The 27,694-nt window shown below is 36.7% G+C and overlaps 1 protein-coding gene across 5 annotated transcripts in view; it reads left to right on the forward strand.

The window, feature by feature from the left end:
* The window catches only part of LOC113496463 (alpha-catulin), a 67,788-nt gene that overhangs the window by 34,039 nt on the left and 6,055 nt on the right, over positions 1-27,694 (forward strand). For 3 of the 5 annotated variants that reach the window (XM_026875696.1, XM_026875697.1, XM_026875693.1), the window contains exons 3-13: positions 17,750-17,892; positions 18,491-18,700; positions 20,992-21,129; positions 24,595-24,624; positions 25,437-25,694; positions 25,765-25,951; positions 26,253-26,335; positions 26,419-26,697; positions 26,967-27,136; positions 27,206-27,359; positions 27,453-27,659. In XM_026875696.1, the coding sequence (XP_026731497.1) occupies positions 17,750-17,892; positions 18,491-18,700; positions 20,992-21,129; positions 24,595-24,624; positions 25,437-25,694; positions 25,765-25,951; positions 26,253-26,335; positions 26,419-26,697; positions 26,967-27,136; positions 27,206-27,359; positions 27,453-27,659 (1,859 nt within the window). The remainder of the gene's footprint in view (positions 1-17,749; positions 17,893-18,490; positions 18,701-20,991; positions 21,130-24,594; positions 24,625-25,436; positions 25,695-25,764; positions 25,952-26,252; positions 26,336-26,418; positions 26,698-26,966; positions 27,137-27,205; positions 27,360-27,452; positions 27,660-27,694) is intronic. The other 2 variants (XM_026875694.1, XM_026875695.1) reach the window with 2 other exon arrangements.

The raw sequence follows: 27,694 nt of genomic DNA on the forward strand, positions 1-27,694 counted from the left end.
TCATGTGTATTTATCGAGAATGCCCGGCTAGTTCGGAATATATCCGGATCCCTTAATCATGAGCTGATGCGGAAAGGGGTTCGCGAGTTAAGCTATATTCGAAGTGTATATAACTTTCCAAATAGCGAAACCAACATTTGTCATTTTAGATTTGCGTGCAGTTTAACCTACCAAATGTTTAAGCGCAATGGGGATTGGTTGAGACCCGACACACGTTCTGTTTGCATACGTGCTGATTGTGTTATTCCAGCAATTGTTACCGACACTGCCCGATTCAATTGCTTCGTGGCAGTTTATCCAGTTGATCCACTTACACACAAATGTCAAATGTTTCTGTCTTGTGTGAAGGCTGTGAGAGTTTTTGCGGAGAGCTGTCAAATGAATGGTCCATGCCAGCAAGCCACAGACAAAATAAAAACTCAAGGCCGAAATCCAACAGGTTATCGGAAAAACAGCTGCAGTACTGCGGAAATGTCCGAATTTTGGCAAAGGAATACTCTGTAGACAATACTAGAGAAGGCAGACTATTTGTAACTATTTTAAAATTGTTGACTTTCACTGGTAACTATGAGTAAACTGTCTACCAAAAGGCTTATATTTTGGTGTAAGTCATCTTTTTTTGCAGAAAATGAAAGAAAATAAGGTATTCTCGTTCATTTTATCCAAAAAAACATAATTAACTCATGAATTATTTAACGAAGGTCTACCTTTGCATGAATATTATCAAAATTGTCACCTATATTTTGGCGCTGAAATTATTTATGTGAGAGAGGTAAAGTCTATAGCCATAAACTTGGTTCCCTGCCAAACCTGGAGGTGTTGGGTATTCATTATATTCAAATACCTTCCATTTTATACGTTTATGCCACTTGTTTCATATACACTATTTAGTCAAGTAATTAGTCTTTGCGGCTAAAACATTACATATTATCATTATTATTGCAGATATTGTGTGTATATTGCCATGAGATACGTACCGTTCATTATTTATTCGCTCGTCCCCACTATTTATCAATCAGATTATTGTTATAACGATATTACTATCCCAGTGATTCCTTATTTACCTTATCCATGTCAAAAATAAATATATCCGGATATTAGGATATGGTTATACGAGAGCAAACAACGACCCTAACGGACGGGTGGCTTCGTCAAATTATTGTTCGAGATCCCGCCCTACTCACACGAATATTAGAATATAACATACTAAATGTATTATAATATTATACTATCTAGTCTCAAAATAGCAAACCTTGTTTGCTTATTAGTACTTTTAAACTTAAATACTTAAATAATATTGATAAATTACATCCAGACTCAGAAAAATTATCGTGCTCATCACACAATAATTTGTACTGGGTGGGGATCGAACGCACAACCTCCGGTATAGCAGTTAGGGCCACTAGCCACTAGACCAGCAGGCCAGTCAGTTATCTACCAACTACCTATACATTTAGAAGTACATTATCTACGTGCTCTGAATTGGAACCTCCAATTGGAACTTTTGCACTTAATTATAAATACGCTAGCTTATCGCGGAGGACAATTGGCAATTTGCATGGATTTGCTGCCCACAAATGTTATTGTGAGCCATTCGTTAAAAGTGATTACCTCATTTGCGTCTCACTTTCAGAATAAATTAAATTGAATGGAAGTTTTACTGTGTTTGTTTAGTTTATTTGTGATTATCCTGAAACTGTTTGGAAGTAAAATAAGGAAAGTAAACAACCGCCGTCCGACATTTTGTATCAATAATAAAAATGAGCAAGTAGGTGTATATCCCTTTGTGCTTGACTCACACTTGATCGGAGTTCTATGTTTTCTCATACCTTATTGATTTTAAATACTGAATTTAAATTGAAGCTTTATTTCTATTCATAATCATATCATATATTACCAACTTGTAACTTACGAAGGTTCTATTCAAAGTACTGTTACAAATAGAACAGTGGCTGAGAAGTTACGAAGCGGTAAGTGAACGTGAAATACCAATACATTGGCATGAACAATATTCACCGGTTCACTGACGACTAAGACAACTGAACCGAAACGACCGCCCGCCAGGACATTAGCTGCTCAACACTGCTTCACAACCAGCCAAGATATGGTTCAAATCTTCATCAATACATACAAATATGAATGATTATATACGTGTATTTACATAATGCTGTCGAAGAGTTGTCCCAAACTTTATTGCGTTTTTTGCTCTATGCTAATAACGTGGATCTCATTTTAACGCTTCTTCATAAGCTACTCTATGCACACAGCATAGAACTCAAATTGCAAGAACATGTGAACGTTCCCGGATCCCGGGCGGACACAAAATAGTCCCATCTTTACGGGGCCTTAAGGAGTATTTACGACTTACTACCTTTGATAAACGACCTCACAAAAGTCTAGCGTGAATTTTTTAGCGCAGTACCCGGTTTCCGGATGTCTCTCGTACGTTCGATGTCTTCGGAACTTTGCCTTTTCCTTGTCTTTGTGCTCTAACATGTAACGGATGTAGTACCTCTCCTGCCTTCCTCGCAACCCTCCGACCATCTTCATAAAGTATTCTTGAAGCTTTTATCCTCCTTCGTCTAGCCGCAGCTTCTCAATAATTTATCACCATCTAATACCAAGCAGAATTATCTTCGTATAGAACTATGTCGGTATGAGTGCAAAGTTTGGCGAATATTAAAGAGACGAAGCTTCTTGCCATGTATTTTACTTGTCCAAAAACGACTACTCTGCAAGTAAATTGGCTGTCGTTAAAATAGGTTAAAATCTGCTAGGCCGCCTTGGCTGGCAGCCTATTATGTTATTACGTCCACAAATAATGTAGTTATTTGGCAACAAGAATACTTCAAGCCTCTTTAAGAAAATAGATCACACTCTATGTAATAGGTTACTTTTAGAGCCAGAACCCAATTTCTGTATTATTTATTCAGACTAAATTATTTTAAGTTGAACTTAAAATTTGATATGTAAATTTTGGAGGCACTTTTCTTAAAGATGTTTAAATTTCTGAAGCAAATTGATATCGTAATAAAAGCTTGTAGTCCATTACGGAGTGTCGTCGAGGTAATTCGTTGTAACTCACCTTCCGCGATGTCTTCCCCGAGAGCTACTCATAATTAAATTAAGTCTTGCTCTTTTCTTGAGACACATTTCGCGTTTAATTTGTTCTTTTAATGCAGTTTGACTGTAAATTGAGTGGGTGGTGCGGCGAATGCTTAAAGCTGGAGTAGAAAATTTACTTCACAGAATAAAATATTTGAGATAAAATTGTGTTTTTATCATAATAATAAAATTTCACATTGTTTGTCACGTCTTGAAGTAGGCTGTTAAATTTTGTATAGGATTCGAGACCCTACATAAATAACACATGTCCCAGTTTCCTGTTCCGAATACAAATGAAAATAAATCCTGAGAATTGCTCGAACGACTTAACCGTGATGGATATTCAATGTGAGTTAACTTGCAAACATGTATTTGCTTAACAGTATTTATTAAAATACCTCAGCCCTTTGCAAGCCTCATTAAAATCAAATAAATACTGAAACTTTAGCGTCGTTAACGAATCGAAAGCTTGTCGGGTTGTTTAGTAATTAGAAAACATTGCACAATTGTACTTTAGAGTGTAATAATGCGATTTTCTATTTTTCAGTTTTTAAAATCCCACTATATCGGTATTACGTTGCAAACTAGTCGAGCTTTTAGATAGCACTACGGAAACCGATTGTGTTAGAAAAAATATCATGTAATGTTTTCGATTCCTTTTAATTCTATTCCTAGATAGCACTGAAGTTAGTTGGAAAACTAAGTAATACTTTAGAAAATCCCGGCCAAGTGCGAGTCGGACTCGCGACACTGGTTAGGTACAGAAAGGCTTAGAACAAACAAATCAGAGAGCAACAACTTTTTAACCGCAACAACTGTTGCTTTACCTCAGTAATATTACAGGCATCAACAGCATGGTTTTGTTCTGGACGAAATACAAAAACAAAATATACTAATTTAGTTTATCCAAATCCAGAGACACACTCACTTTCAATGAATCTTCTATCAAACACAGACCACCAGCACAAGGTCCCTGGTTTGATATTCCAACCTCGTAAATTTGTCAGCAGCATAACAGAGTGGCTTGTGCATGCACGCCTGAACACGACGCTACGTCACAATCACTTAATGTACTCAACTAGTGAGATGACGAGTTATTTCCATTTAGTATTAGTGTACTGAATTATTAACGCTACGTGCCCCGTTAGCAAATTAATGTGGAGATAGTGTGTTTACTGTAACATGAATGTGCCCTTAATGAAGTATTCGTGAATCGTGAGTGTTCGTGAGTACTCGTGAGGGCTTGACGCCAAACATCAAATTGAACGTTCAGCAGTTTACTCTTAATGATTTTCCCACGAACATTAAAACGCTAAGTTTTAAAACGTTCTCAAATTAAAATATCTGTTGCTAAATTAGGCGCCAGGATGAATTTTGTTGACGATTCAGATTTTTCAATTGCATGGACAGCCGAGAAAACCCGCACGCCGCGGAAAACCTACCGGCTTCGATGCAAGCGTTTGTGAGGTTCACGAATGCTTGTTCTCATTCAGGGTGTCTTTGAAAATGTGACTTGAATATTTTTAGATATCCGCAAAACAAGGATTCCTAAGTTTTATAGCCCTAATAAAAAAAAATGCAGCAGTTAATGCCGTTTAAGAATAATTGCGACATAACTACATAATTTTAATAGTTTTAAGTTTAAATAAACTAAACAAAAATAATATAAAAAGCTTCTGCAGCAAATACAACACTCCTTAGACACTTATATCGATAAGGCATCATTCCCAGTTGTCCAACCCTGCCTTTTATTGAAGACAGCTGAAACAAAGTATCTTCAATACGAAATCAATTAGATTCCAACATTCACTTACGTCACACATGCTTTAAACCTTCATACCATTATAAATCCGTAAACTTCGAACCTTACAGATTATCGAAATACAATAAGGAGTTTCGTAACTCGAAGAACGTTAATGCGTGTAACTGTGTCGAACAATGGTACGACGGTTACAGTAAAGTTATGTACGTTCATCAAGGCTTTCCCCCGAACTTATTAATTGCGGCCATGTTTGAATGAACCTATATTTAGCAAGGCATTTGTTTTTCTTTGGTGGCAATATAAATAAGAATCGAATTAAGATCAGAACGATTTATTTCCTTCATTCTCTTTTCATTCCTCAATTTGAAAATTGCATGTACTCCAAAACAGGATAAGGACTTTCCTTTAATTACTTTACATGAAAAAAATACATTTTCATAGAAATATAAAAATACCAATAACCGACGTCCACGCGGGCAAAGCCATTGGAAAAAGTTAGTAAAAATATATTCTGGAGATTTTCTTTAAAGACATTTTTTCTGCTTCAGTAATGTTTGTAGACCTACATTATTTAAACTTGCAGTTGTAGGCTTTATGGCAAAGCTTGGCTTCGAGCCATTTTTTTTGACTTTTTCAGAAGCCTTCTATGTCTTGTTTTGTTCTACCTATATATCAAATAATGTATTAGTCATGTCATTACCAAAAATAGTCTCTTTTAAATAAACTTATTAACTGATTACTTTTATGATTGACGTCATATTATCTCATATCGTAAGTGGTAAAACACATTAATTAATTTCATCATGACGTTTGATCGTATTCAAAACACACGTGGAAACAGGCAACAATTCGTTAAAAGTTTTCCAATTTTCATTATTATTACCAATATTGGAAAACTTTCAGTGAATTATTTGACTTTCATTGAATTAAAGTGCTGTTACGTTATACCTACAGTAGATATGTTTTGTAAAGTTAAACCGCGATCGGATAATATTATTTTAATAACAAAAACATACAACCCTCTTCAAATAAAAACTACCATGCCAAACTTGATGAAATCAAGAAATTTTATGAGATCGAACGACAGCTTTTTCACTTTAATATAAAATTCAACAACAAAATTGTTCATCCTGTACGATATTCTGAGAAAAGAAACAAAAAAAAAATACAGATGATTTGAGAGCCCTCTCCTATTTGAAGTCGATTGGAAACGATACATACCTTCTTAATCCAGTTATCCAAGACTGCACTATGCAGCAATGGATCGTTCCGTACAATAACAGATGGTTTAGCCGTATTCATGCTGAGATATCGTGGTAAGGTGGGTCAGGTGATTTATGTTCCATAACCGTGATTTGCATGTGTGACTATCAGCTCGAATATATGGCTACAGGAAATTGAAAGCTATACGAACCGAGCAGTGTCATGACGTTTCATACCATCGGTTTGTGGCTTGCGTCTCATTATGCCCGACAGAATACTTAGAAAGTATTAAAGGCACATTAGTGGGGAAACTTTACAGAGAACGTGGACGATGTAGTTTTTGCAAGAGGAAAAGACAGAACTCGTTTTATTCCGGAAAAAAACTTTCCGTATAAACTTGCGCTACTTTGAATCGTTCAGAAGGCACCTATTACGGCATAATGAAGCATGTTATCGCTTTTCCACAGCGGTTAATACAATATAAAGGTTAATAAACGTATATTTTCCTCCTTTGATATTGATAAAAAAAAATAGATTTGCTCGTTGGGATGTATTGGTATTTTGTTTTCATTTCCATCGTAAAATATAATGGCTGTATTAAAACATATCGGTATAATGTAAATTTAGTATTTGAACAAACATTTGTTTTCTTATTTTTGTCGATATCGCTCTGTTATGACTAAGCTCTTCGTAAATTTATTAGTTAGAAACCAACACCCAGCAAAGTATATATTCAAATTTGACAGTGGCAGTATATACCGCCCCACACTACTATTGTGTTTCTGCGATGATAGATACAAACTAATACAGGCCTCGGCGTGCATACATTTACCGCCGTGAGGATTATTTTCATACATATTGAGTGTGTTCATAAATACATGGTTTTACTAATACGCTCTATCGTATCCCTATGGAAATCATCGTTGTTTTCATCGTTATTTTTTGCTTCAATACCTTTATATTGTCAGATAAAATATAGCTGGATTGTAACCTACACTTTTGAATTGTCATGTCAGACAAGCTCGGCAATCTATGTGGGCTACGAATGCCCCGCTGACCCGATGTTGCAAACACTACAAGAGCTGCGACATCGCAGACAGAACAATCGATGACATCGCATTGTGACTACTCAACGTCAGATACAACCCCACCCAATATTACCAGACGATTTTGACATTTGTAAATGATAAATACCCCATTTCTAACAAGTCACGTTCCGCGTACCTATTTAAAAGATCTCCCAGGTAATGAGATGTCGTTATTGGTAGATAAAGCGAGAATAATGTACTGTGCGTGCTGTGTTCCTCGGAAAATTTGATCTGAAAATGTAAAGTGTTACCTCTCCACGTGTGAGTAACGTGAAACTTCGCAATTCTAATAAAGATCACGTTTCCACCCACACCACTGCGTCACTTACAATACTGCGCCATTCAAGTCATGTCAACTTCACGTAACGATAAATAAATATAGGGAATGTTAAGGATTCCGCGTTTATTTATTTGCACATAATTATACGACTGTCTACGTGAGCAAAATTATGCGATCGACATTTATTATTCGAACGTTCCAGAAGTATTAACTGTTTACTTTTAAGAACTTCTTGGTTACCTGAATGAATATTATTATAATAAGAGTTGTTTAAGAAGATTAGTCTAAAACAATAGTATTTTTATTTGGTATAAAAAGGTTAAATCCAGTTACAAAAAATCCATCTCCGAGATTTGATCTCAATGATTTCTACACATATCCCTATGCCGTAAATTATCTTTAAGCTTCTTATTCTTATTAATATCTGGTATTTTACAAAGTATTAGTGTATTTATTTTAGCTCGTTCCTAATAACAACGTATCAGGTTACGAAGAGCCTAAGCTAGCTTACGCCGCCGCCGACCGACACCCGTCGCTCGGTCAATAGGGCTCTTGAACGTTACCGGCTGGATTAGAAATGCGAATACTGTGACTGAGGCCGAATTGCACGATCTAGCGTTCAATAAATCCTTTGTTGACACAACGTTCTGACGATTTGACGTCCAAAATCAAAATCCCTTTTCCCGTGAACAATGGAATAGCATTTCTTTTTAACCCACCGCCTCGGGACTTACTGTCAATCTTTGGCAACCAGAAACACAATAGAGGTTGGAATTATTATAACACTGCGGTAGGGTAACAAGGTCTCGACATTTTTCTCATTAATCAATTGTTATTGATTGTTCTGTATATCGGACGTTTTCTCCGAAGTTTGCCAGAAATGTGTCTGTCAACGCGGTGACGATGGCATTTTTTCCGCGTATCATCCTGAATTGCAATCACTCAGACTTTTAACGTTAAATAACATTCTTCATCGCTTCAAAAATGCTTTTAGTTGCGGTGCGAAATCGGACTAAGTTCCTCTTACTAGTTTGTGACTCGGCCGCAAACTTTGTTGTGTGAAGTGATCGCTCGCAGTTATGCAGTGTGAAGTGTGAACTAGTCGGGGATGCTGTATCTAATACCGATATATAGGTACTGGCTGAGAGAAATACGTGCTTAGTTTTGTATGAGCCTACATTTTCCCATTATTTTTTTATTTTATTCTAAATTACTAGAAGATTTCTTTTTATCTCATTGATGGATATTATCTCAGCACTCTACGCCGCGCTGGAGGAAAATGCTAATAGTAACGTAGACCGTGGACCAGATTCAGTAATCCGTGGCATTTGGAATTCATCTTTGAAAAAGCGAAAGTTCTGCATTTATCTGCAGGAAACATTTTAAAGCATTTACTGTTTTCCTTTAAATGAAGCTCGTTAAATTGAACCCCCAATGCCAGTATATAACCCAAATTGCTGTATAAAAGAAAGTCAGAGAAACGGCACGAAAGGGTAAGTAAATAGCAAGGGTAAGTAGTAGCAAATAAATTTGTTACTAAAGGAAAAGAAAATGCAGGTTACGAGCGGAAATATGTTGCTGTTTGATAGAACAGAATGTTAGAAAAACAAGGAGATTATTCTTGTAAATAGTTTTTCTTTAAAATGAAAGTCTCTTGATGCCTTTATTTACAATCGCTAACACGATGTCTTAATGCATTATTATGAAATGCGTATAAACATCCGCGCAACATACAATAGAGGATCAATACAATTTTTTTTTGAGTAAATACAAAAACTAAGTATCTAAGTACATTAAACAGCTTTAAAAGAAAAAAAAAATATTCGATGGCTACGTCGAATACTTTCAAGCCGGAAAATTAAAAAGTTTGTGCTCAAACACTCCACGAGTGCGCCCGTCTTAGTTAAATTCTTGGTAAACTTCTTTTTTTCTCGTAAAATGTGCATGGCGTTAGTGTATAGATTTTTTATAAAGTTTTTTACAATTAACAATTATGTCAGATCAAAAACTGCAATCAAATTATTAAATTCATCTTTTTTCATGAAATTTTCATTATAGGACAATAAGCCATGGTAAGCGGTTTTAAGCTTTATAGCTGTAATAGTACAGTACAGTAGACAATAGAGTTGTCGGACAGCAACAGTTCAAACAAAAGTTTTGCATCACAAACATACCAACAGATTACAAAAAGACATAACAACATAATAGCTTGCCGTAAATTACGTAAACGCGAGGTAATAAATACTGACGCGTGGGAATACCGCATAAACGTGTTAAATATTTTTTATCAGAGAATTTATGAAGACAGCGGCACGTCATTACTTTCCGGCCGCACTCTACACGCTCCGCAATTCCGTGTGTCCGCGTTGGTCCGCTCCGGGCCGCGTCGATCCGCAAATGCGGATTTGCTCACTCATAGCGCCCGCAACGGCCACGGATGCGGACTAACGGTCAAACCGAATGCGCCACATGAATGGTATTAGGGAACGATGTCTTTGTGGAATATCCTATTATGTTCGTATGATAGTTAGAAAATACATTTGTAATGCCTTTTGATCAAATGTGGAAACCATTTTCGTTGCAACGTTTGGACTGTAAGTGAAACTATTCTTTATGTTATGTTCATATATTTTTGAGTGCAAATAAAACAGAATATTATTTTTAGTCTCATCAGCAAAATTTAAATAGTATAATATAGTGAAGATAAAGAATATTTATATTTTAGCAAAAAGTGATATCTGAAATATTTTTGCAGTAGTTGCTAAAACTATTCTTACATCATAAAAATGAATGAATACAATTATGCAAAATATCAACTGACAGTTCAATAGTAATTTAACACATTTCACATTTGTCCCAATTTATTGAACTCGGACAGAGAGCAGCGACAGAATTGACAAGCGGAACTGATACATGAGCTGACGGATTAATGTGTTCCCTGGAGCGCAGTAGAGGTAACATGACTAATAACAACACGTATATATCTATATATCTTTTATTTATTTTTAAACGATTCTTGCAGTAACGAATTCAATTGCGTAGCGGGGTTTCACAAACATTCAACTCACAAGCACGAAGACCCGTACACTTAGGACCATCACTCGAGGATTACACAAACTCTTGTCCTACGCGGGGATCAAACCCGCGACAATTGTTAAAATATTACGTTACTACTGATGTCATTTATGTTATCACTGTTGCATATACCTACTAAGCTGAGTGCAAAATTGTGGCTATATTACAACTATTTACAACCCACCAGCTAATTTAAGCTTACTGACTATTTTCTATCACTCTGCATCTTTATGTGTAGGTACTTTGTTGTTTTTTATAGTTAGCAAGCAGGCAACCTATCCGCGAATGGGGACTATTAACTCATCAGGATTTTTGGGGGGCTAGACATTCACTAAATACAAAATACAGTATTCAGAAATCCGGTAACACATGGCAATCGAAGCCAGTATAGCCCAAGAATGAGAATTTATCATTATAATTAAAAAATGATTTGAACACAACATTAGCAACGTTTAAACACGGGCAAAATGCTACACTACAAGGTCATTATTTTTCCACAACTTGTAACCGACTATGTAGTAGGTCGGACGCTTCTGTTTAAGTCTATACAGATAAACGATTTACGAGTAAATTTATGTTTATGGCTTCTTCGGCTCGGTTTCATAAACACGAGACTACGGTAACCGCTGAAACTAAACGTAAGCCTGTTTTTAGGCCTTTTACTAACCCAATGTTGGGCAATGTCCTTGACCTAAACAATTTCGTATTTTCTCTCCGTGCTTTTCCATTAGTTGCCAATTTCAGTATCAATTGTTGGAGTCAAGATTTGGGACATACTTTAAAAACCTATCTATGCCGTGGACGTGGTTTAAGCCTTAGTTTCATTATACAGGTTTTTGTTTGTTCGCCTAAAACTCGTAACTCTGAATACCAAAGTTGTATCAAAGTTATTTTAACACACCAAATTAATGCGTAATTATACATATTCCGCACCCAAAACATACTTGCAACATTGTTTCGAGCCACACAATACTGAAAGCTTTGTTGAATTTGTGCAACACGATTGGAACGGTTCTAAACAATACAATTTAGGTAAATTAGTTTGTCCGAGCCAGTCTTAATAATCTTAGCCTCTGTAATAGGTAATTTCATAGCGTTACGACGCCACACTCCGCTAGAGATCCGAAGTTGTATCGCCCACTTAGTATTACAGAGTTTATGTATACCAGCCTGCATAATATCACAAACCTCGTTGCTTTTATGTAAACACCTTTTCCGTCGTAACCCAAGTAGAAAGATGATATTTTATTTTCTTAAAAAAAAATCCTACATGTAAAAGTTTTACTTTTATCCATCCTAAAATTACAAACCAAAGTATCCCTGCCTATCTAGCAAGCTGCCCACATGTTACATTTTGTTTTTATAATTCAGATAAATAGGTACATAGGTTAGTTCCACGGTGACATTGTGACAAGAATTTACATAAAATGTTACAAAATTCAATATTCCTAAACTCATAGTACCTACTAGACTAAAATTTATGGTGACATAAAAAAAGAAACACATAACCAACCTTTACACTGTACAAACATATATGGAACATGATCTATGCCGCTGGCGACACAATTTTCTTGATAGCTTCCTGTCCCAAGAATTTTCGGGGTTTCATAAGTGTTAGGAAGATTTAACGACTTGTCTCAATTTTCCTTAACCCCAATACGAGGGCACCATGCCAAACATACATATAAAAGCATACGTAATGGCTACAAGATTGTCGTTACCGATATGAGATGCTCTTCACGTGACAGTTATACAAAAGAAATTATACTGTCCACACATTGGTAATAAATAAATAAGTATACTATCTCACGTTCTATTTATCTGACAAATTAAAACATCAATCAATCAACTGAGCCTACATAATATGCCGGATAAAATCTTCTTTCAAATTGCTTCCACAACACAAGTAACAAAAACATGCTCTTCTTGTATTTAATCATTTCCATGCATTATAATTAAATTCTTTGAACCACGTCTGTAATGAAACACATCAGCATATGTGTAATATTAACTTAATTAGATTTCAAGTCACGAACTCATAATTCGTTAGGACGGATAAACTTGGGGCTGCCACCGTGCATCTTAATTAGGACGATTCTAATCCCACTATCAGAGGCAATTGGCAGCATTCATTTTGATTAAACATTCGGGTCAACTTTGAGGCTTTTGTCCCAAATAACAGTTAACGTAACTATACTTTATTGTTGCTCAAATAACTTTAATTATACTTACAAGTGTTTTACGCATTCGACCACTCGTGAAATTTATGCGTGGTTCAGACGATGCATAAATTAACACGGAACAACAAATTTCAATGATAAAGTTAATTCATATTCAAATGAGTAAATGCTGTTAAGATAATGTAATTATTTCAGGAATAAATTGCAACTTTAACTGTTTTTTTTGTTACATTTAATCATGGGTATCGTCAGCTCTTACTGACTTCTTTGCAACTATTATTAGTTTAGATTTTTTTGTGCTGTGAATGTTAGAGTTCGGAAATACAACGTTATTTAATAAACAGCATTGTGTATAAAAATGCCAACCGCTGAACCGCATCTATTTCTACTAATCAAATTAACAAATGGCCTAGTTCAATTTCCAAGCAACTGGGCGAAACAAATATAGTCGGGCTCGGAGCCCATTCCTCTTTCAGGTCGAACTGAAAATTAACTTGATGCCTCCGACCACTTAGCTCGAATAAATCTCGGTCGTTCAGCGCCAATTAACTGACTGATGAGGAGGATAGAGATGTACCTACCTACCGATCGAAATAACCTTCTCTATTACGGAATTTATTTCTCGCAACTCAATTTTAGTGTACATCAAACGTAGGCAATCTAAGAAAACCATGAGTTATGAGAATAGGCTTAGTATTGTTTTTGTTTCTGTGCAATTTAAAATAAGCTTTATGAGTGGCACGATAAAGACTACTTTGTATTGGCACTTGTAACTCATAGTGGTGTATATTAACATCAATAAATAATTGCCAATACCGTTTACTGAATTACTGCAGCAGTCTACGAGTACGTCCATGTCAAGCCATCCAATACAAAGAAATATCATTCCATTGTTTCGCGAAGTACGGTAATCAATATTGCGGTATCGATTAATTAAATCAATATGCATTTGCGGCCGCTATAAATATATGAGTCGAATACTGTAACACTGCAACACAATTAGTCGGAATTGTCGGCAGTATATAATGAAACAATTGATCGTTATACAACAATGCATACGCAAAACCGACTATTTGAATACTCGAGTAGAATTTAATTGTTCTGTAGTACGTCATGACTTAGCGTCCTAAAAATGTCTATTGGTACACAATATTTAACAAAAATTGCGGGACATTACCTTTTTTGTTCACAAATTTTAGAAAGAATGACTACATTTGGCAGTAACAACAAGCTAGCTAACAAAATAAAAGACCTCCATTGGGACTATAAATACACGCTTAAAACCAGTATTGTCCTCTGAAACCATTCAAAAACAAAGTTATCGTGTGTATAGTTATACACAGGAGAGTTATCAGTTAACCCACTCATGCCAGGTAGCGGTCAATTTAACAATAAGCGGCATGTTGACACGCAATTAAGCCTGCACCCGTTTGGACAAACCTTGCGTGTGAATCTAGCACACTACACACACAAAAATCACAATGTACATTTTGTTTTACCGTCAAACAACGGACGGAATGGCTACAGTATTTTAGTGTTAAAACATCGTCTAGATTTTACGTGCTTGAATTGTACAAATGTACACGTTCTTTTGTTTTGCAAAATGAAGCTTTTAAAATTAACTATTGCTCTCGTCGTAGTTTTGTGGTATGTTCAAATTAAAATGGATATAATTTTGTAAAATATACTTTATTTCAGCACTTCTAACTTCCATTTTTAAATTGCTGGAAGAATGTGAGTTTTATATTTTACGTAATGGTTTATCGTGCTACGAAAGTTGTAAACTTCACTAAAAGCAGTTGTCCGGTCTGTGACTTGCAGGCCATGAGCTACTAACCTATTATTACTTGTGCATTATTGTCGATGACCAATACTTTGTTGCCGCAGCCATTTATGATTTAATCACAATGATGGCTGTAGTTTGTAGTTTTGTGAAATTACAAAACGTTTACCGTTATATTAGATTTTCCTCGAAGGAAAATCCATTGCCATTTGAGCGTAAATTTTGCTTTGGACAAACAAGTTTATTATTATTTAAAATAATTATTAACAAAAGAAACTATATGTACTATTTTAAGGAATATTAAATCCATTACCGTATGGTGTATGTTTTACTAAATAAGGAGCTATTCAAACGAAAATGTTTCTCTTGCTCTACACACTAACTAAGTTAAGTCTCTATTTACACACTCCTGCATGACTCTTTAAAAGTTATCTACCTATCTACCTATTTATCTACCTATTTAATCGTACTTATGGCAAGACTAACGCAGCTCTAGCCAGGATTAAACAAAATAGTTTTCATTTATTGTCGTTGAGCCTGGATTACGACAGGAGGTGTTGTCATAACAATAATTTGCTATACAATTTGCATAATCGGCACATTACACTACTGTTATCGTTTGTAACTGCGACTATTAGTCTGGATTTAGAAAATATTAACTGTTATTACCAACTAATATTTTAAATAAATGTATTTTACAACCACAGTTTTGGTTTACTATTAACAAGATACACAAAATTCGTAGCTGCGAAACCATCTACGAAATGAGAGATATAACGACGGGGCAATTTTTACGAAACGACCATCGAAATGCTCGTTTTAAATCTAATTTCCCATAAACAAAGCCTGCTCGAATCGTATTAAGTAACGCCCTCATTCAAAAAACAAAAACACCATTTCGGTTGTGGCTATTTTCATTTCTGCTGGATTTATTTAAGTAAAGGTCCACGGCCCACGACCCAAATGGGGTTAGTCCTGCCGAAAATTAAACGCGAAAGTGTCATCGATAAAAAAAGTTATATGATGTAGGTGCTCCAATCCGTGGAGCCACATTCTGATCCCCTATATTAATCTTATTTAAGCTCGATTGCCGCTCCAATCGACCATGAGCGATTTCCGAAGGATTTTCGAATTTTGAACGAGATTTGTTCTCTAACCGGTTTTTCTGCAAATGTTAATGTCTTCATTTAGGTGTGGATATCGTTTTCCGATATATAAATAATAATAATAAATATTCCACAACTTTCACACAACGCCATCTAGTCTCAAACTAAGCAGAGCTTGTATTATGAGTACTAGACAACTGATAAACATACTTATATATTTCTAAATACATACATAATATAGATAAATTACACCCAGACACAGAACAAATGATCGTGCTCATCACACACACATTTGTCCTGGGTGGGAATCGAACCCACGACCTCCGGTATAGCAGTCAGGGTCACTAACCACTAGACCAACAGGCCAGTCAGATATCTGCGGACTACTAACGTTATGACGTCATCCCTGAAAACGTTCTGACGATTTTTCTGCTAGAAATAACGGAATGGTTAATAGCCAAAACCTGCCATTTTCCACTTGTTATAAAATGCTGCTTTAATGCTGTAACATTGAAAGATCTGTTAACAAAAATAAGTTTTTAAAGACTATCAAAATTTATAGAGCAATATAATTTAAAAGTGAATTACTTAAGTAAAAAACTGCTGTGTTCTACACTATGTGTAATTCTTAGAACGTGAACGTTCATATCTCTGTGAATTATAGATGTCCTACACCATTAACCTATTTACCTGAAAAGTATTGCAATACGTTATAAATAATGAGCAGGATCAATACCATCAACTGGTTTCGGTAAGCCTTAGCGAAATAGAGCTTTGGTCTGTAGCAATAATATGGGTAAGTTGTTTGGTAGACAGGGTGTAAAGTTTTTGAATAATCCAGTGGATAGAAGGACCTTTATTACCGGCAAGACGGCATTGGGAATAGTTGGGTAGACGACCCCAACACTATCATAATACCCACGCTACACGCCGAGCTGAAACACGTACACGTTTAATTGCACTGTAGGTATATAAACCCACCGCAACCTTCTACCATGATTTATGTAAAGATCTTAATCTAGATCCCTCGTATAAACTAATTTCAACCCACATTTGCTATCCACTTCTACATTTTCATCTGACTTAAATATCATTACCGTCATTCACATCCAAGTTAGTTACAGTGCACTTTACATTTTATACTCCGGGCAAAAACAGTTAATTATGCAGCCGTGGTAACAGCGGAGCTAAATTGCTACAGTGAAAGTACTAAATACTAATATATTAAGCAAATTGCTCATTAAAAACAACAATGGCGCACCTGCGTTTTGTGACTCTATACAAATACAGGCGACGGGGTGAGCACTAAAAGAATGCTGCTAATTAGCGCGACTCCTTTGTCATATGAACCCGTTTACGTATCGTAATCTGCTTCCAAGGAAAAGTCAACGTGTTTGTGTACATAACTTGGAAATAGTGTATGCCAATGAGTATTAAACAAACATAGATACCATCAGCTTGATGTAGAGTCCGAGATACTAAGTCCAATTTGCTCGAAAACTGGGTGACTAATGTACTACATAACTACCTACATACATCACTTGACCAAATAAAGTTGGTTAGAATGGCAACTAGACGGTCATCTGGCATCGTAAGATATTCATGCCGGCTGGCAAATAGCAATGTCTTCGGTCGTCAGAAGCTCGTTAGTCGAAGGCTGCATGCATCCTACGATCGCTATCTACGATTTGTACCATTTACATGATGACACGGACCTAGAGCGTCTACTGTCTAGCTATGTACCGCTAATAAGCAAGTCCCGGGAATTTAATACTTTGATACCGCCTACCGCCTTTGTTGCCAAGTCGTTCCTATTATAAATTACATTAACGTAATAAATTGATAACTGTAGCGAGCGAGTATAAGCTTTCCAATTAATTTTATTTGGAATTGATTTCGTTGTTGGCAGAAATGTTGAAACGAATGTACTAAAGTACCTGTTAACAATTTTGAATAGCTTTAGCTTTTGTGACTTCCCGCCGATGTTTGTTTACTGTTACTGATGTGCCGTATCAAAAGCAGAATCGATTTTCGTCGCATTTATTTTCAGTTCTTGTACTGAAATCTATTTAAATGTTTGCCAGTTAACAAGCTTACACCTCGTAAAATTCGTCCTTTGATTTGAAAATAATTCTTGTCGTCTATTTCTTGTTGTTTGCTGTCGCAGGTCGCGCAATTGAACGTGTGTGCGCGGGCGCCGACGGCACAGGCATGGTGTCGGCGGCGCGCGCGCTGCTGGCCGCCGTCACGAGGGTGCTGCTACTCGCAGACATGGTCGTCGTCCGACAACTACTGCTTGCTAAAGACAAGGTAACCATACACTGTGTAAACTAAAATACTGTTCTTGAAAATAAACAAAACAAACTGAAATTAGAGAAACTATCGCATGTCAAGGAGATAGCAATACAACTTACTCGAGACTTCTCCGTTACAAAGTACTTTGACCCTTATCTACGACACAAACAATAAGAGAAACGACAAACATTATTCAAGTCGCAAGGTAATTCCATATAATGGTCAGATTATTCAGAATAGTCGCACGACCTGAATGACTTTTAAACAGATGGGCTGACTCCGTTTGGAACCTAGCGTCTAATAATATATACCCACACATACGTAAGGTTATTCAAGTGAGTGGGAAAAAACTGTATTTGTTTTTGGATTGAAAAATAAAATAATGAGATTCGGGTTCTATTAAACACATGCCATACTAACCAACAAAGTCAAAGGTTTTAAGTCATAGGCTAACTGAAAGCTAAACAAGACTCATTGCGCAAATTTTATATGGAGCAAAAATAAATATGAATCTCTGTGAGCATGCAATCTCTGAGTAAGTCGTTATTTGAAATTCCTATAACCTCGTTCAGTATATTACGCTTAGATATTCCAAAGTTTTGATTTTCGACAGGTGGCGCGTTCGCTGGACCGTTTGGAGTCAGTGTCGAACTTCGCGGAGTTTGTGCGCGCCTTTACGGAGTTCGGCGGAGGCATGGTGGAGCTAGCGCGGCTGACGGCGGAGCGGCGGGCGGACCTGCGAGATGAACGCCGAAGAGCACAAGTAGCCGCCGCCAGGAATGTTCTCGAACGCTCTACACTTATGCTCCTCACTTCCTCAAAAGTAAGCCTCGTCTTCATTTATACTATGAGTATTACAGCTCTTCTACTCTTGTTGGATAAAACTATGCAGGCCTTTTTAAAGGTAATGCAAAAATGTAGTCAAAATTACACTTTTACCTACAACAAATAAATGGCTCTGGTAAAATATCTGACGAGCTCAAATATTGCTAACAGTATTAACTGGAGTTTCGAATTTCCCTTAAACTACGTAGGAGGTATCGAGTCTCTAAAATATTCTCAATTGAACTCAGTTTGGCTGCTGAAGCGGGAAAATGTAATTTCATTAAAAACACAAATTCAAATAAGGATCCTAATCGAACTCCTTTGACAATACATTTCCAGTGACTGTCCGTTTTTTCTCACGGGTGCGGGTGGTGTAAATTGCCCTGTCGCTTGGTCGCCGCTTCTCCTATCAATTATGTAGGTTTCCAACCCAATTCGGAACCACAATGCATTGTTTGTGACATCAGAGTTTATGGTCGCCCATTCCTCATATAATTTTATAGTCAAAACTGTTTAAGACAATACCAATAACACACTCTAAATCATGGTAAAATTATGGTTTGCCTTTGTCACCAGTTCGTAATCACACAAGTAGGCACGATTGATGTTTTCTATTTATGCGTATTCATAAAACGCGTCAGTATAATATCATGCAATAAACTTTTACCATTTGTTTAAATTAGTAGAATTTATGCTCGAGTGATAAACTATATTCAGAAACATTTTATAAACAGAGTCTTAAAGAACAAAAAAAACATAAATACGACTTAAGTTTACGAAAAAAGAAGATTTTAATTCGTGCTTCGTTAAAAAGTAGTTATAATAGTATCAATCTGGAGGTGGATGTAATATGTGTACACTATAACATCTCCTTAAGCATTTTTTTATTCTTAACAAAAGGAAATAAATATCTCAACTACTTGTCTATTTGTTAGGTCTACGAGCTGTCTAGGTGTTTCGCTTGCCAACTCGGCAAAAACACTTAACGTATTCTCCATTAACCAGTTAAAGATAGACTACAGATACACAGCATGACTTAAAAGAAAACGGCTTTACAAATGTGAGCCTCATCAGTCTTGTAAAACAAAGAGTTATGTTTGAAAAAGCGCCATTTTAAAGTTATCAGGTTATGTCAAGTGTGGTAGAGAGGGGTGAGTGAACAATCGCAGTGGGCTGTGATGGCAAAGCCAGCAATTTGTCAGCGCTTCCCGGCGACTGGCGAGCGTGCCGCACGCCGATGCCTCCCCCAACCATTCGCATGACATATTTTACAAGACTTTTCATTTTTCCACCGCTCTATATTAGATGTATGACATTGATAAAATTCTTCGCTTCATCAAACTATTTTCCTTTGTTTATAGACACTATTTTTTTGTTTTATGACTCTACATTTAATATAGTTATGACATTTAATATAAAGTTATTATAATGACGACGTGTGAAACAGTTTAATAGTCCGCTAGTGCAGCTGCTTGCTACCTACGTCGCAGTTTCCGACACCCTCGACTAACTGCGACTGGGAGAGAAGTATGCGCAAACTTCGACAAAGTGAACATATACGTACCTGCTCGTAGGTAGAGACAGGAATATCACGTTTAAGTCCACATTGAGTCAGTAGAGAGGAAACTGTAGTCAAGAGTTTGCTACCTATTAAAAGCGTATATACGAATATATCGTATAATTGGTTTTATGCGAATGTAAGTCCAATAAAACAATTATTTCAATCAAACACTATATAAATCGCAAAAATAATAAGACCAATATTTAAAAAGGTTTATTAATTGTTTAATTCACTGAATTCCGATTTAGCCGCTATTCAGGCAAGCAATATTGGGTAATATTGTTCGCACCAATTCCACCTCAAAAATGTGGCCGATTGTGACTGACAACTAGCCATTATTCGTTGAACGATGGCGACCTGCATGCAAATGCAGTTGCGATATTCCAATTGTTCAAACCACAACAGAGAGAGGCACCGCGCTGCGTGGATTATTTAAATACGTGATTGTTGTACGTGGACCTTTTTTAATAAACTTCATTGTACTGTAAAACGTTATTTGTATAAGTTAACTACTTGCATACTTTTGAAACTTTTACACTGGTTTTGTGTCGCATTACAATATGGTTGTACTATTTTAAATGTTCTTTTAACGTTATAAATTAATGACCCGTTTGCATTTGTTATGCTTAATCGTGCTTAAAAATTATATACAGTACCTCAAAGTTACCTTTAGAGATGAATAGCAACCTACTTGAATGACTTCTTTGCTAACGGTTTTTTCTGTACAGACGTGCATGCGGCACCCCAGCAGCGCGTCGGCGCGGGAGAACCGCGACACCGTGTTCTGTCAGATGCGTCGAGCCATGGACCTCATCCACTACGTCGTGAGAGACGGCCTACCAGGACACGACGACCAGTCACACGAGGTTTGATGCCGTACTCCTTTGATACTTACCATCCTAATAAGAATACTTTACCTTGAGAAGAGTCCATACCATATTTGTGGACGCGAGATAGAGCGCTACGCGATGTAGAGCGGTGACTTGCTTCCGCAACTACAAGTCTTACGAGTTAATGGAAGAGCCTCCAATTGCGTAAGCATGGAGCAATATCAAGAGTCAGTTCTAAATTGAGCAAACTAACTCCTAAAATGTCTCAGGACTATTTCAATAAACCAACTATTTGGAGGACAGTGATAATTTCTTCGAAGATAAAAACTTGTTAAAATTGATTGATTTTTAGTTCAGCTCTTCAGTATTATAAAACCACTAAAAAACAGTTAATATAAAACATAGTAGCATGAAGTAACACTTAAAAGATTTTTGTTGCCTTGTATAATCTATGTCTATTCAACTGTCGAAAAAACCCTTATTTTCCTTTCCAAAAATGGATTCTATTTATTTAATTTATTTACTGAATAACACATTATTTAAGGTACCTTGAATACTTCGTTGTAGCTACGTACGTCTATCATTTATTATTATGCAAATGGAGTATAATCTTGAGGTGCCATAATCAAAAACGAAATTAACTCCGGACATATACCATTTTGTATAGTACGAGTATATATAGGGCAATGGACATAATATATACCATTCCGAAAGAAACTTGAGGCAAACTTAACAAATCAGAATATTTTCTATATTATTAGGAAAAAAATGTTTTCCGAAAGTAACTACGGCTATCTCGGTAAAACATTTTAATATCTTTTGTTGATTCGAGCTTTGTTATAACACGTTGTGTATGTTGGAGTATAAATCGTAGAGCCCAGTTGTTCTAACAATAACAGAAGCAGTAAATAATGTCCACAATGCATGACTACAGCCACTATTGTTGGCATCGTGTAATCCCGTGGGACTGATCAGGATTCGAGAATGTGTTGCTTGCCATATATTCAGCTCACGCAAGCCGTTATTATACATATGTGTAGGTACAATAGGTAGGTAGATAATAAAACGTACACGTATGAGGGACATGTAAAAGTAGGTTTTCAAAAGCAGGTTTTTCCTAGCTCATTTTACTGGTAACCCCGGAAAAGTGAATAAAACTTTTTTCTAACCAAAACATTTTCTTCTACTGCATAGCAGGTACGTTTCAAGGCTCACTTACTTATATAACATTCGCGTTTAAAAGGAAATAATATTCCGTTCCATATCCCACAGGAATTCCTTACCCAGCGGAGAAAGTAGCCCATATCCTCTTCCAAGACATAAGCTGCCTTTATGCTAAGTTTTTATGTATATCGTAAAAATAGATAGGCCTTTTTACTTAAGAATGGAACTACCTTTTTTCTTGTTAGTTATACAGATAAGAATATAATTGCTGATATAATAAATACCCAACTAAGTAAATACCTTGGTTCAAGTTCATAGCTTTTGATGTAATCAAAGAAAGGCAATTTTGAAATTTCAATAAATCGAATTTCGTCTCCTATGTACTCCATAATTAAAATAAAGGACAAGAGTAGGTACTAATTAATTGATAATTTTTGATGAGAACGACTCTTGTGTAACCAGAGAAAACATCAAAATAGTTTCTCTAAACATTATTTCCAAACATCTTTTTTATTTAACATTGTATCCTCACAAATATTGTGAAAGTGTAACATGATAATCTAATAGTATTACTTATACATAATTATAACCCGAGGCACTTGGCTGGCTTCCGCGATACGCGATACAAACCGGAATAACAGATACCAACACTATCTACAGAGACAAATGCTAGCGAGCAAAAACATTATGTGGGTAGAGTTACCTGTACTACATAACACACTGAATATATGTTGTAGATAATTTCGTTAATGTTGGTATTATTCTCGTGGTTTTAATGTTGCTTTGTAATTTACAATATTTTGGGAGTTAACTTCACCATCCTTCCGAAAGGTCATTCAGAATATTAATATATCTTTTGATGAATATTTAATTGCTGTAGTTCTGCATACGATGTCATCCTTTTGAATACAGCAGTTAGTGTGGATGATATCATGAACGATTAGGATTTTATCGTCACAAATGTCTGGGCCAACAACAAAATAATTCCGAATATTCCAAAAGAATTTCCTCGTTTTTAATTAAGTAATGTTCCTCCATATGGCTATAATTCGATATAAGACCCAATTGAAACGATGCTATCGATGGTTTATCGAGTAGACTTGATGCTGTATCGAGCGATACAGATCTAGTCGTTATCGCGATGGGCAGTCTTCTCATGGCCAGACACGGTACACTTACACACTTATAATACGTATTTGTAATAACTAGGCGGCACTAGCCGTAAATCAATATTACAGTTATGGAGAGATCTAAAATCCAAGTAACTTTCAAATCGTCAACAATGATTTTAATTTATTTATTTATTTATCGGATACCCGCATAGCGCAAATGATTGTTCTAATTCTGGGTGTTTTTATGCCCGTAATTTGAATGTCCTTAAATTAAAAATCCCGCGAAAGAAGGATACTGAAAAATACTCTTTTTATTAAGTATGCAATTAACATTTATTTTCGATTACTTACATGATTTAGACATATCTCTTTTCGCATTGGTGGCAGATAGCACAGTATAGCGAAATAGATAGTACCGTCAAGTTCCGTGTCCGTATCCATATCTTCTTTGCTCCACAATCTTGTTTCTAATACTAAGTTTACACCACATACTCGCTCTAGAACGTGTGTGAACACGAGATAACAAACAAAGCGATTGTCACAATGTGAACAGTCAAGACCTTTGTGTCCCACATTCATGTGGAGACTGTTTTTTCCGATTCCGATGAACATCTACCGTACGAGATTCTTTGGATAGCTAAGGGATAAAACATATCTGTCTTTCTCTCATTAGATGCTGTTGTCTCATGTCCTTTAAACTACGAACAGTGAGTTTGGTTCGCCATCTTAACTTGTTGTTTGTCAGAGCCCAATTGTAAGTAATGTTGGCCTAGATTTGTGCTGGCACTGAATGTGGCCTTAGGCACGCGGGTTTACGACATTTAAATATTCGACTTTCGATGAGTTATCTTTATTGACAATGGTTGTAAAATTAAATCTGAAACGATGAGATAAGTTTTATGTGTCTTTAAATTAACAGTTTTCCTAAATGTCAACGTATAAGTGGCATACGGTCTGATCATTAAATTTTATAGATATCTTGAGGAAAATTTTAAATTGGCATAAACAGAAACCAAAATACTATTTCTATATATCTCTATCTCTTTTTATATAATGTGATATTCTAAGAATATGACATAGTAGGTAAGTGTTATTTGTAAATAATGTGTTATGAAAATGGCGCTTATATGTCTCCTTCTTCTCGATGCGATATCTGTCAGTTTCTCTGCGACTCTTTCTTATCCATATTCTTAAAACATAAACACTTTTATTTCTTTTCTTGTAGATGAAACCTTTCTCGGATAGTCATGAACAGGTATAAATTTATTAGCACCAATTAGCCCGTGCATTCAATTTAAGTAAGAAACTATTAATGTATATTAAGCACTTCCTAGATTTATTTCCTTACGCTTTATTTTTTAATCTTTTTTTAAGTATTGGTCCGTTTAGTGTTCAATTTGCTTCCTCATTTTTTCTTATTACTAAAATGTTTATATTTCTTTTACTAAATTTCATATTATTGACTATTGTCTTATTTAGATTAAAAGACTTTATTCTTTCGGTAAGTCGAATAACGTCTTCGTATTATTCCCTCAACAGGTTACCTTTATACTCTAGATTACATTCCGAATATTTTTACTGAGGAAGCATTCAGATATCTAAATAGTTTTAAGTAAAGAGCACTCTTAAGTACAAAGTAGTAATAGTTTGTAAAAGTTAAAAGATATGAAATAATTTCAACTTGATGAGATATCTGCTAACAATCACGCTAGAAACAGCTTATCGATAAAGGCCTGGCTAAGCTTCCTGCTACAGAACTAACGGGGTTGGTACGTATAATACTTTTATGTTTAGGTAGACATAGGCTTCTTAACTAATCTCTGAAGTGGTGAGTATATTCAGATAGAATTTGACGTAGACCTAAAATGTGATAGTCACAACGCTTGCTAGATATCGTAGAAGATTCTTACTTTTTTCCTTTATTAAAGACTTCTCAAAACCTAATTCACTTTTATTCAGCTAAAAACACGTATTTAGTTGTCCCTGGTTGGAGTGGTAGGTAAGGAGCTGGTGATATGGAATAGTTGAATGATTAACTGCATTGACTCATTGTAAGCATATGTGTAGGCTGCGCAATGGGAGGCGGGCACAGCGTTGGGCGCTTTACGAGGCCTGACGGGCCAAGTGAGGACGGCGCGAGCTCGAGGCGGAGCTGACGTCACGAGGAGACGATCCCTCGCCTCCACACTCCGAGCACTCGTGGAACGCACACACGACTTCACAGACTCCGCGTACACGTCGCACGAACATCGGCAACGAATACTTGCACTCGCCGAAAGAATAGCTTACGAATTAGAAAGACTAGTCGCCGTCGCCGTGTCTCTGGTAAGCTACCACTGCTCTCATGAATTGCTGATTTAATAATCGTTTTAAAGAAAACATAAATATGCTCTAGGAAGAACAAGGTGCTACTGGTAGTGCAACGGCACTGGAGAGCGCATGTACGGGTGCTACGAGTGCTGCCTCCGATCTTGAACGCGCGTTAGTCGCTGCAGCGCGCGATCAGGCGCGAGACCTCGCCCCCCTCGCCGACGAGGCGAAGAGGCTTGCCTCCGACCTCGCATATATAGGTAAACAAGCAGGTATAAATATAAAACTGTACTAACAATAATTTTTCGAAAGGATTGCATGTCCTGTACCCAGCCTGCTACAGATTTCATCCACTAGAAGGTTTTCTATATCACGGTTGCTTCGACCGAGTCGTGATTTAAATCACCTACAACCAGACGCTGCAAAAATACAGTATGTTACCGATATACCCACATATTTTTCTACATGCACTGCACTACTGCTCTAACAAAGTTGCATCTATATAGCTTTGGATTTATTTTCTTCCAAACCTTAAATTGGACCACAGTCAAAACAATTAATTAAATGTTACAGCTAGTTCCTGTGGTGAGAGAGAATCAGAGAGACTGCACAGTATAGCCAGCCGGCTCCATGAACAATTAGATCACATAATAGAGGTAACCAGAATCTTAATTGTTACTACGAAATCATTAAACCATTGCTTTCGAATTTCATGTTCAAGTGTATAATTAAATTACAGGTTTGCAAACTATTAAGGCATATAGCGATGTCAGAAACTCTACAAGTGAGTGCGAAGTTTGCAGAAATAAATCTTAGAATATACGGTCCGCAAGTGGTGACCGCAGCGCGGACGCTGGCCGCGCACCCGGGCAGTACGGCGGCGCGGGAGAACCTGGACGTGTTCGTGGACATGTGGGCGTGGCTGCTGGCCGACGCCGCGCGCCTGGCCCGCGAGCTGCTCGACCTCACCGACGACCGACCTGATAAGCAGCAGTACAGTAGTCTGCCAAGGCCTGGAGTATGTTTCCCATTTATAATACGCTAAAAAATAGTAGAACTTACCTCGAGGACGATAACTTGCAAAGTCTCCTTTTAAACGTGCGCCCTTTAGGCGCGGCTAGGATGTTACTGGACGATAATGCAACGGAATTCCGTTACGGCAATATGGCGTCACGTTTATGTATACCATCCAGTTTTTGAGTATGATTAAATGGCAACTGAGCTGTACGTAAGAGATTTATGTATTAATTAATTTTTGTTCAATTATGGTCAACTATCGATTTACAGAAACACGGTACGACGAGTAAACCTCTAAAAGCAGTAAGGCTGGATTCAGATGAGCAAGCAAAAATCGCGAAGTCTGGATTAGAAATGAAAATGATGTCCTCTGAAATGGATGCCGAGACTGAAAAATGGCAAGGTGCAGCTGCTGATGAAAACAACGACATTGTGAAGAGGTAAACCGACAAAACAATATATAAATTGACGTGTAACTAAAATACTGATTACTTATTCAATCATTTCAGGGCAAAAAATATGTCTTCCATGGCCTTCGCTATGTACCAATTCACAAAGGGTGAAGGCCGTCTAAACACTACTCAAGACCTCTTCACACAAGCGGAATATTTCGCGGAGGAGGCCAATAGGCTTTATAAAATTGTTCGGCAATTTTCTTATCAGGTAAATTTATCTTAGCTTCTACATCAATGGATTTCAATGGTACTTACTTGGACTGATTTTTCTTCTCATGTCTTTGATTTTGCACATTTTCAGGTACCTGCAGGAGCAACGAAAAAGGAACTCCTTGAGCATCTAGATAAGGTCCCGACGTATGTCCAGCAGCTACAGTTCACGGTAAAGGAGCCGACGGTCGGGCGGGCAGCCACCTTCAGCAAAGTAGACAACGTGATACAGGAAACCAAGCATCTTATGAATGTTATAAGTAAAGTCGTCACAACATGTTTCGACTGCGCAAACAAGGTGACCGCTCATTACATTCATTTATTGTACTATAA

This window comes from Trichoplusia ni, chromosome 8, assembly GCF_003590095.1.
Source record: "Trichoplusia ni isolate ovarian cell line Hi5 chromosome 8, tn1, whole genome shotgun sequence".
In the NCBI taxonomy this organism is placed as follows: Eukaryota; Metazoa; Arthropoda; class Insecta; order Lepidoptera; family Noctuidae; genus Trichoplusia; species Trichoplusia ni.